Source organism: Kogia breviceps, chromosome 7 (assembly GCF_026419965.1).
Source record: "Kogia breviceps isolate mKogBre1 chromosome 7, mKogBre1 haplotype 1, whole genome shotgun sequence".
NCBI classification, from domain to species: Eukaryota; Metazoa; Chordata; class Mammalia; order Artiodactyla; family Physeteridae; genus Kogia; species Kogia breviceps.
The window spans coordinates 48,753,533-48,765,565 of NC_081316.1; the positions used below are offsets into that span (position 1 = coordinate 48,753,533).

A 12,033-nucleotide genomic window follows, 5' to 3' on the forward strand; every position below is an offset into this window, starting at 1 on the left:
GGGAAGAAAGACACAGTAGGGAAGAACTGGGTTTTTCCCTACAAAGGAATGAAAAGACTGAATTTTTTCCTTTATAAAAGGGATGAAGAAGGTTATTACAGACTAATGCAAATTAAGAAGAAAGCAGAGATGGCAATATCAATATCAGGCAAAGTAGAATTCAAATAAAAGTCACTCACTTATACTTGTGAGACATTCTATAAAGGTAAACCATATAATATACCATGAAGATAAAACATCCATGAACCTCAATATATTGAGCAACAGTATACTGGATATATAAAATAAAAACTGCCTGAAATAAAAGAAGAATTGGACAAAAATTACAATTATAGTAAAGATCTTTCTTAAAATGTGACAGATCAAATAGACAAAAAGGTAATAATGGATTTGAAAAGCATAATTTAAACATAATAATTTAAATAACAATTAAACAGTTTGGCTATATATGTATAACTTTTAAAGCTTTTTTCTAAAGCAAAAGAGAATATTCATTTGTTTTCAACGCCTAAAGGACATTAATAAAAGTTGATCATGTAACAAATCATAAGAATAATCTTAATGAAACTGAACTATCATATAGGTCATATTCTATGACCACGGATGTAGGGGGATTAGAAAGTAATAATAAAAAGATAATTAAACCCCACCCCCAGAAGTTACATCTCCCAAATATCTCTTGAATCAAAGAGGAAATCAAAGCTGAAATAATAGACAATTTAGAAAATGAGAGTGGGAACACTAATTCTACAGCCTGCAGCAAAGTTGAGCCCAAGAGGAACTTTAGCTTTAAATGCTTGTATTATTTAAAGAAATCATGAAATCCAGAAATCATGAAAATAACTGAATCATATTTTTCAACTCAAAAATCAGAACAGGATAAGTAAAACAAAACATAAAAGGATAAAGAGTAGAAACTCATGAATAAAACAAAAACAAAGTAAAATGTAGGCATGGTTCTCTTAAAAAGTTCAATAAAAGTAGATTATTTATTCATTCTATAGTTATTTATGTTCTGGGCATACACTCTGAAAACAAAAAGGACAAACTTGGCTGATTCACTTTGTTGTACAATAGAAACTAGCACAGCATCGTGAAGCAGTTATACTCCAATAAAGATGTATAAAAAACAACAAGAAAAAAACCCCACCAAACATGACAAAAATAAATAAATAAATGTTTCATTTGGAAGGAGTTTAGGTTGATAATTATGGCACAAACACCTAGGATTGGGAGAAATCTTGGATAAATAAAAATCAAACCCTGTTATAACCTAGATGTCTGAGAATCATGACTCACCCACATCATAAATGTTCTGTGTAAAAGCTCCCACCTCAGGCCTTTGTGTTTTCTGTTCTTCGTGTCTGGAACTTCTTCTCCCAGACATAAGCTCTGCTCAAATGCTCCCTTACCAGGAATCTTTGTTTGACCACCCCATTTTCATCCTCAGCCTGCTTTATTCTTCTTCATATCACATATGAAACATGTTGATATCTCCCACTGTCTCTCCCACTAACGTAAAAATCCCCTGGAGGATCGGTCGCTAGTGTGTTCACTGCTGTCTTCCTGGTGCTTAGACTAATGAATGGCTCACTGTAGACTTTACATAAATGAAATCTTTGTCAAATGAAGGTTGCTCCACAAATCATTACTGTGTATATAGGTGACATGGTTTGATAAGCATATAACAAATCCCTGATGAGTGAGGTTTTATCATCTTCATGATCTAAATTTTTACATATTTCTCAATAGTGCATGGGACAGAGGCAAAGCCAACCTGGCTCTCCATTCTTTGGAGACCAAGGTCGACAAGGTCTGGTCCCATGTCTGCTGCGGTAAGTGGTGGCTTTCTCATGGAAACCTCCAGTAATTCTCATTCACTTCTGGTTTGTAATTACATTGTACCCAAATGAGCTCTATGGCTCCCTACTAAGTTCTTTAAGGTTTGTTTCTTAATGGTCTTTGTATGAGTCAGAGAGCTTAGTGCTGTGCCTGGCATACATTCAGTCCTCCATACTTTTTTCCAAAAGAATGAATGAAGAGAAATAGCAGTCTCCACGGCCTCAGATTTGCAGGAGTGAAGTGATATCTGGTACCCAACCTTAGCTTCAAGACCTTCAATCTGCATCTTAGTCCTAGTGACATCTTCACACCAGGGACCTACCACCTGCTCAATCCAGAACCCTGTCCTGGCTCTGCTATGGATTCCAGGCAGGATACTCCCCACATCTTTTTGCCATCCATTTCTAATGTAGCAAAATGCTGGGGTTGGAGCCAGACATATCTGCTGAATTCAAATCCTACCTTCTCCAGAAACCAGCCGTGTATTCTGGGCCAAGTTCCTGCTTTATTTTTCTTTCTTTCTACCTTTCTGAACTCAACGTGACAGAGGCTGCTAGTTGTTCACCAATATCCATTCTTTTTCCTTTTATTATAGTATCTCCAAGCTTTAACTGGCCATATGGCTGCCCAGTTAGAGACTGCATTTCTCAGCCTTCCTTGCAGCTAGCTCTTGCCTTGGGGCTAAGTTCTGGTCAATGTGGAGTGAACAGAAGCGAGGCTTGTCACTTCCAGGTCATACTTCTAAGAGGAACGGTCTTACTCTCTCCTCTTGCCCTTCCCCCTTCCCTCTGGCAGGAGCAGAGTTATGATGGTGGGAGCTGAAACAATCACTTCAGGCCCAGAGCTGGAAATCATGTAGTGAGAATGGCGGAGCTGCCCTACCAGCCCTGGTCTTGTGGATGAAACAGAAATACACTTCAATCTTTTTTAAACCTCTGTATTTGGGGGTCTCTTTGTCACAAGAGCTTGGACTATACTCTAACTAATATGCTCAATTTTGTTAGCTGTAAAATGAGAATGATACCTGGCAGGGCTGTTCTAAGGAGGAGTGTGCAGTAGAAGTTTAAGACTTGTGCAGCTTTCCTTTAGCCTGATGTCAAAGTCACAGTCTGAGCAGAATAACTGAAAGTAAGATATCTGGAGTGTTTGGCTAGTGCCAAAGTCAGTCACAGTCAAGATCAGGCACTATAGTATCACCCCTACCCCCCATCCCTCTCCCAATTTCTCCACTCCCTCTCAACTCCCTAAGCTCTAGGGTCAGCCAGTGGCCAGTTGGCTAATGAAACAGTAGGAAGAGAAACCTTTAGGGTGCTGGTGGCAGGGAAGTGCAGACATTTGTCAAAATGAATTTAATTTTTTACAATGGCAAATGCCATACAAACTCTATTCCTTATCTCTTCCTGAAACGTTTGGTAAAATATCCAGTTCTTGTTGCAGTTTTGAGGAGCTAAATCTGTTTTGAGGCTATGTTTACGTTTTGAGTTCAGCCTTAAGGGCAAGCCTGGAGGGATGCTTGGACACTCAGTGCAGCAGAAAAGGAGCAAGCTGGCCAGGAGCTGCTGCACTGTGGAAACCCAAGAGCACATGAGGCCTATGTGGGCATCCATCACCCCAGAACACTGGAAAATTTCACTAAAAGTTGGAAAATGGTGATTTTTGACTACAGATCCATAGTCAAAACTGGAAAGACTCAAACTATAGATTCTTAATTAAAGTCACTTGAATTTCTCCCAACCTCCTCACCAAAAATAATTGGTACATCCTCTATTAATACTAAATTTCAAAATTCACATATCGTCAGGGAGATTTTGGCATAATTAAGTACCAACGTAAATAAAAAGAAATGTCTCAGCACTTACTCCATTGTATTATGGGCTTGGGTCTCCACGTCAAGAAACTGCTGCATCTGGTTTGTATTTCTTGATTTTTAATCTGTGAGGGGGAAAAAATGATCTAGATTCCTAAAATGCTTACGTTTATTAACCTATAAAACAAGAAAATTTTGCTACTGGCAAACCATGTTGTTATATGAGTTTTTCTGAGTGTAGTAGCTCTTGGTTCCACAAAACGTAGAAACTTGCATGTGTGTGTGTGTGCCCCGTGCATTTACGACATTGGCTTAGTGATGAGTTGAAACAGATGCTACTGACTGAAGTGAACATACATTTACTATCCAATGAACAACAGCTTGGTGCCAGGTACTTTGCAAAGTGCCAGCACATGAGATAAGTAAAACAATTCCTACTCCAGACGGGTCCCAGCTGAAGGTACTCAAGCTTTTCTTCCTGTTGGCTCCCCTAAAGGTCTGCCTTTATTTGAGTAGATTCTTTCTTTGGTCCTGTCTGGATTTAGTTAGAATGAATATACCATGAGATTTAGGACAAAAAGCCTAAAATTACCTAAAAATAGAAATCTTACAATTCCTCAGTGGCTCTGTGGGCACCTGCTCACCCTTTTGACAAAATAGGGATGTTAGTATTTTCTAAAGTAAAAGAAATGTTTTTCCCAGAAACGTAGTTTTAATTAAAAAGAAAAAAATCTATGAGGATAAATGGACAAATATTGAAAAGGACTTTGACTCCTCTGAATAAAAAAGTTAAACAGCATTCAAGATGGTAGAAAGAGGAGGAAGACAGGTGGGCTCATGTCCCTCTCAAATCAAAGGGATTAAAGAGAGACCTTGGAATTGCGAGTGGAGCTGAAGGGCGAGGAGCAGGAATGGGAAATGAAAACTTGACCAGTACGTTCAGATGAATAATTTCATTTTGTAGGTTCTCAAATCCCTCACTTTAACATCAGGGAAACTGAGGCACAGACGAGCCAAGTGACTTGCCCAAAGCCACACAACTAGAACACAGACCTTCCGGTTTAGGGAGAACCTCTGTTCTGAATTCTACAAGGGTCAGTCCGAGCCTCTCTCCACCCGCCCCGCAGCCCGCGCCCCCCGTGAGGGTTCAAGGCCAGCCTCCGCGGAACAGCCTGTCTGTTGGGGGTCTCCCGTCCCTCTTGGGCAAGCTGGGCTGAAGGTCGAGGGTCCGAGGTGGGTTACCTGCGCCGCGTCGCGCTCTCCCGAGAGGTCTGAAGCCCCGGGAATAGGAACGCCGGGGCCACCACCAGCCCGGCCCGCCCCGAAGGGCCCCGCCGCCCGCCGCGCGGCCTCCGAGGAAGTTACGGCCTCTCGCTCTAGGCCCGCCGCCGCCGAGCCGCCGCTGGCTGCCATGGGGACGCGGCCGAACTCGCTCCTGCTGGGGCTGAGGTGGGGGATGGGCTCGGCGGCGCGGCGGGCTGACCCGCGGGAGGCCGCGGCTGGCGCGCCTTGCCGGGCTACCCGGGACCTCACTGCCTTGCAGTTCGCTGCTCAGCGGACAGAGGTCTCCCGAGACCACATTCGGAGTGCTGTCCACTCTGTGGTTCCCACTGCTTAGTGTGCGGCACTCGACGGGGATCCGAGAAATATTTGTCGAATGAATGAACGAAATAACGACGAAACAAAGTGTAAACAGCTGGGGGGAGGGAGGGTTCTGCATCCAGGTTCCTTAAATCCCCCTGGCTTCCCCGCCTCTTACCCACATTTGAAATGATACGAAAAAGAAATAGATTTACGGCAAAGACAGCTGCCTTTCGAGTCACCAAAGTGTCCCCCAGCTAGAAAGAGCTGGGCTTTCAGCAGCAACTGTACCTGTCTTTCCCGTCCAGCGCATTGGGTCCTTAGAACAACTCTGAGAATTAGACGGAGCAGGGAGTGTTGCTTTCCCTTTTACGGAGAAGGAAATACCTCCTAAGTGGGGGAACACGGACGGAACTCAGAGTGATCGATTCCAAATTCTTTCTTTTCTTCACCAAATTCCAAGAATAATTGATGACGGAAGCTCTGTCTCATGCTTCTGATTTCAAAGAAATGATAGGAAAGAATATATGCATAAATACTTGTACGTACACACACACACACACACACACACACACACACACACACATATATACACACACCCCTTTTTTTTCTCCTGATACCACGAGTGATATTTTAGGCATTTAGATTTTGTGTTTGGAAAATATTCTAGCATCTATTTTAGGGACAGAATTCCTTGCAATACATTCAGTCGGTTAATTCCTAATTCTTAAAATATTTTATTTGCACTCCACTTTCATAATATTAACATTAATTTACTACTTTAATATGGCTATCAATTTAATACTGACCTCAATTCCTCCATCCAAATTCCACCTGAATTTCAAAAAAACATTTGCTGTTTCTTGACAAATTGAGTTTCATAGATGAATTGTGTAAAGTAACTCAGGTCATTAGTGCTAATAAGTGTTTCATAGTTTTCATTATGACTGAATGCAGAAAGTGATCATTTTATCTTAACTTGAGACCTTCCATTATTCTGTAAACCTTAGTCATATTCTCTATTCTTGTCTAAACTGAATGGATCAATGCATTTATTCTGACCCCAGGAAGGGAAAATGGAACTAGGAATGAAATTTAATGAAGTTTCAGGATGCCCAATATCACTCACGCTGTGTAGCTCTTTACCATTGGTAAGTACTTTTATGTTCATTAGTTCCTTATATGCTCAAAATGTACCATGCAACACAAGTGTAACAGGTGTTATTATAGATCCTTTTAGCATATTAGGAACCTAAGGTTTAGAGAGAATAAAAAAATTTGTCCAAGAGGATACATCTAGTTCAAGTGCAGCTAAGATATGAACCAAGATCATCTTACTTCAAATCCAGTGCTCTTCAAACTCCGTCCAAAAATTAAGGTTGAGTAGGTTTCTTTAGTAGTCAGAATCTTGCACAGGTAACTGTAGATGTATTTAAAGCCATATTTTCACAAGAAAGAATGAATGTGAGCAGGGCTTGCAAAGCATAGGTATGTGAGAGTTCACATACTATGACAGATTTAAAGAAAATTTCAATATAGAATAGAAATACCCCGTTCAATTTAATAGGAATAAAGGTTTCATTTCAGGGTAAGACTTAAGACTTAAACTGCAAAGACCTACCCTCTCCCCCTCCTCACTGCTCTATGACTCCCGGCCATCAAGTAAGAACTGCAAAGCCTTGAATTTACCCTGAAATGTACCTATTATTAGATCTTTTCAGGTGAAATTGTTTTGAAAGGGATGAGGAGAGGATCGAGGATGGTCTTTGGAAGAAAAGCTAAGGGATGAATTATGTAGAATAAATAATAATCATTATAGACTGAACCTTAAAAATTGAAAAACCTTCATTAACAAAAGTTTTCATGCCAAAATTTATAACAGTAGTACAGAAAACAAACATACAACTTTAATATATGGAAGGTTATATAAATTATCTTTATGTCTGTCTTTTTATCAACATGGGAATATTTATTTTTATATCATTTTCAAAAGAAGGCTAAAAAATTATATATATTACAATGAAAAGTTATGCCTACCTTATGCATGGAAAATATTTTAGAAAAAAATTTTAATAATGATAATTATGAAATAACCATAGAATTGGAAGAGAATTCATTAAGGGCACCTAGTCCAACCCTTCGTTTTATATAAAGAAACTCAGACCCAAAGAATTAAAATGATTTGACTAATTTTTTTTTTTTTTTTTTTTTTGCGGTATGCGGGCCTCTCACTGTTGTGGCCTCTCCCGTTGCGGAGCACAGGCTCCGGACGCGCAGGCTCAGCAGCCATGGCTCATGGGCCCAGCCACTCCGCGGCATGTGGGATCTTCCTGAACCGGGGCATGAACCCGTGACCCCTGCATCAGCAGACGGACTCTCAACCGCTGCGCCACCAGGGAAGCCCAATTTGACTCGTTTTATTTCTAGTTAATGACAAAAATAGAGATTAGAATCCAGGTTTTTTCCTTATTGTCTCTTGCCACTTCTATGAGTGGAAGCAGGTTGAGGGAGTTTTCTGGAGATGCTTCAATGCATATTCTAGTTGAGAAAATAGCCATTCAGGAAAAGGGGATTCGGTCTTTAGAACCAAGGCCACCCTAGAGACAGCACTGTCCCATAGAAATATAATGCATACCACCTATGCATCCATGTAATTTAAAATATTCTAGTAGTCAAATTTAAAAAGTAAAAAGAAACAGGTGAAGTTAATTTGAATAGTATATTTATTTAACCCAACATATCCAAAATATGTTTTCAACATATAGTCAGTATAAAAAATTGAGATATTTTACATTCTTTTTTTTCTATACTTAGTCTTCAAAATCTGGTGTGTAGTTTATACTTCCAGCACAATCAGTTCCTAGAGCCATATTCAAGTGCTCAGTAGCCACACATGACTGGTGGCTACCATGTTGGACAAGCATAGCCCTGGAATATGGGTGTCGGGTCAATGTACTTAAGCCCTTTGTTAAGTGTGAAGGGTCATACAATGAGAGAGATTCTAAGTAATTTGGGTGTGATTTGAGAGGGACTATGAAAGTCTCCTCCCTCAAAATCCTCATTAACCTTCTCTACATTGGGAGAGGGACTGGAGAAAAGCATAACTAGGCCCCTTACCCAGGCAGGGTGAGGCCTTTTACTGCATCATGACTCACAGTCCTGTCAATTCTCCTCATCAGGGCTGCTTCTCCAAAGAGTATTCAGACAATTCAGATTTGATGGGAGGGCCTCTTTGTGTCGGCTGGCCAGGGGCCCAGGTGCCACAGAAGCACGTCCTCCTGATGGGAATTAGGAACACCGGATCTCATTTTAGAAAACACCAGTAAATTTTTTGGAAAATGGCTACCATGGTTTTTTCCTATAGTTTTCCTTCTTAGAGGTCCTTAGTGTTTTGCTTTGTGGTTTTGAAAATGTAACCCTCTCTTGGATATTAAAGGGAACCAAAGATTTTTTTACAGTCTTGAGCTAAAGTTTCATGGATGGAATAGCTTATTTCCTGGAATCAGGCATGGCAGGGTTAATGCTGAAGTGAAAGGTTCCCAATGGGGAAGACAAATTTGGAGCCAGGGGTCAACTCTTTCCAAAAGCTCATCTCTGTTAAAACCTTTCATGTCTTGAGCTAATATGATAGTGAGAAATTATTGGGTCAAAATCGAAGAAAGGCAAGAACCTAGAGAAGTGAGCCCAGAGCTCAATGCTGCTTTTGCCTGGAAGGCATTCGATGTTCTGGAAGGAATAACCACAAAACTGAGCAGCAGTTTTGGTAGTCTTGGGAAGCAAAGGGGCCAAAAGACAAAGCCTGCGCTCACCCCAGATAAGGAGTCAATAAATACCCTCTGCCTTTAAGCTGTAAACCCAAAGAGTTTTGCCCTCAGGAAAATGGTGTAGTGGAAATAAATCAGTCCTTTTACAAACTTGCAGCCCAGCTTTGGATCACCTAAGTAATTCAGGACAATCTCAGTCTCTGAGCATGGATAAGGCAGTGTTGGACTGGTAGATTAAAACACCTGGAGAAAGTTAGCAAAAATTTCCTCTGGTGAAGATTAAAATAATTCTAGGCCTCAAATTCTTCCTAAGAATAATTTCTCAAATAGCAGAACAGACGCAAATATAATCTAGGACCAGGAAACAAGATACCATCAGGGAAAACTGGTAGAAAGTACAGACCACAGAAACAGAACCACAGAAGATTTATATATTGGAATCAGACAAAGATTATAAAAATATGGATAATATGTTTAAAGAAATAAAAATAAGATTGAAAAATCTGTAAGGAGTACTAAATATAAAAAGCAACTTAGCATATTTGAAAAGGAACCAAATAGAAATTCTAAAGCTAAAAAAATTACTAATAGCAAAAATTAAGAACACAGCAGATGTGTGTAATAGTAGATTTGATACAGGTACAGAGGGAATTTGTGAACTGGAAAATAGATCAGAAGAACTTTTCCAGATTGTAGGGAAAAGAAAAAATATTGGAAAATATTTTAAGATGAAGGTTTACAACTTTAGTACTTATTAATAGAATTATTTGTTGTTATGAAAATAAAAATAGATACTATATATGAAAGTATCTAGTACATGCCTTTGCATTTAGTGGGTACTCAAGAAGTATTTGTTGAATTTGAAATTTGGTTATTTCAAAAATCATCTTTGTCACTTTTTTTTAAACATCTTTATTGGAGGATAATTGCTTTACAATGGTGTGTTACTTTCTGCTTTACAACAGTGTCACTTTTTATAACTTCCATTTCTTTGTCAAAGTGTTCAGGTTTCTCTTTTAATTTTTAAATATATTAATCATAGTCATTTTCTATTCTGTGTCCTATAATTCCAATCTCTGAAATTTTGGGATCTATTACTGCTATTTCTTATCAAGTTATCTTATTTTCTTGTATGTTTTATGAGATTTGACTATAAGATAATTTGGGGGGGGGATTTATTTCTGGGACATCTTTGAGGCTAGAATTGAGGTTAAATTCTTCCAGAGGATTTGCATTTGCTTTTGAGAGTTGCCTTACAGCACAACCAACCCCAAATTATTTTATATTAAATTTTTGACAGGAGATTTTTAAGACAACACAGGTAATATGAATGAATGAAAAATAAGTGTAGGGACAACTTATGATACAAATTTCCAGAGAAAGAATTTTCCTTCACTTAGGGTCAAAGTTAAGATAGGTATGTGTTCTGCTGTTCCATTTTTGTGACAAAAAATAAGTGTCTTTTATTTTAGAATAGTTTTAGATTTACAGAAAAATTGTGAAGATAATACAGAGAGTTCCCATATACCCCACATCCAATAGCCCTTATTATTGACATCTTTTATTAGTATGGTCCATTTGTTACAATTAATAAACAAATGCTGATGTATTATTATTAACTACAGTTTGTACTTTACTCAGATTTCCTTAGTTTTTACCTAACACCCTTTTTTTCTGTTGCAAGATCCCACCCAGGATAACACATTACCTTTAGTTATCATGTCTTCTTAGGCATCTCTTGGCTGTAACAGTTTCTAAGAATTTCCTTGTTTTCGATGATCTTGACAGTTTTGAGAAGTGCTGGTCAGGTATTTTGTAGAATGTCCTTCAATTGGAATTTGTCTTGTGTTTTTCTCATGATTAGACTGGGATTATGGGTTTGGGGGAAGAAGATCACAGAAGTAAACTGCCATTTTCATCACATTTTATCAAGGGTACCTACTGTCAACATGGTTTATGATTGTGGGTGTTGATCTTGGTCACCTGATTGAGATACTGTTTGTCAGGTTTCCCCACTGTAAAGTTACTCTCCCCTCCCTTTCTACTCTGTGCTCTTTGGTTGGAAGTTATTATGTAGAGCCCACACTTAAGGAGTAAGGAGTTTTGCTCCTTCACCTCCTTAAGGGTAGGGTATCTATATAAATTATTTGAAATTCTTCTGCATGAAAGTTTTGTCTCCTCTCTCCCTCATTTATTTATATCTGTAGGGACTCGTGGATATTTATTGTATACTTTGAATTATAATTCAAAGCTTTTTTATTTATTTTGTTTCTCAAATTGTTCCAGCTTTGGCCATTGGGAATTCTTTCAGTTAACTTCTATGTCCCTTTGACATACTCTTATCATTGAGGGTTTTAGTTTAGTTTAGTTTTGGGTTTTTTTGAAGCACTTCATGACTTTCTGGCATTATAAGATGTTCCAGGCTCATCTATATCTATAAATATCTATATCTACAAGTATTTATAAATGCTTCTATATGTAACCATTTGTTTCTTTATTAGGCTAAACATGAGTTCCCATTGTAATCTCCAACTAACCTATTATGTGGATCATTCTAACCTCCTCTCCTTTCTTATGTGTAAACTCCAACTCCAACAGGAAAAAACAGCTCCCACTAAGTAAATAGATGGTGATCTATTTACTTAATTACTCAACTGCATAAGTATACAGGTATCGCAGTATTGGAAGCGTTAACCTGTACCCTCTGTAAAACAACTTTATCAGTTAGAGTACAGTACTTATGTACAGTTAATTTTGCCTTTTTTACAGATTCTATTCATACCCAAAGTTACTTAGGTCAGTACCTTTTCCCCTTACCTCTTTCATACATTTATAATACAGTTAGAATGTCACATTTTGCATTCCATCCTGGGATCCTTCAACCCCCTAAATCACTTTTAAAAAATTTGTATGCATTAAAGTTTACTCTTTGTCTCTAATTTACTTTTATAGTGAGAGTAGCCTTTGGGGATCCCAGTTTTTTGCAGGAATCTTCTATTGGAATCCTCACCTGGGCTGGTCCTGGGCTTTATATCCATT

The 12,033-nt window shown here is 38.7% G+C and overlaps 1 protein-coding gene across 1 annotated transcript in view; it reads right to left on the reverse strand.

Moving 5' to 3' along the window:
• Positions 1-12,033, reverse strand: part of DEUP1 (deuterosome assembly protein 1) — a 210,387-nt gene that overhangs the window by 84,949 nt on the left and 113,405 nt on the right. Inside the window, 3 exon segments of the mRNA XM_067038290.1 lie at positions 3,702-3,774; positions 5,522-5,726; positions 6,569-6,650. Of these exon segments, the coding sequence (XP_066894391.1) occupies positions 3,702-3,748 (47 nt within the window). The 5' untranslated portion in view covers positions 3,749-3,774; positions 5,522-5,726; positions 6,569-6,650.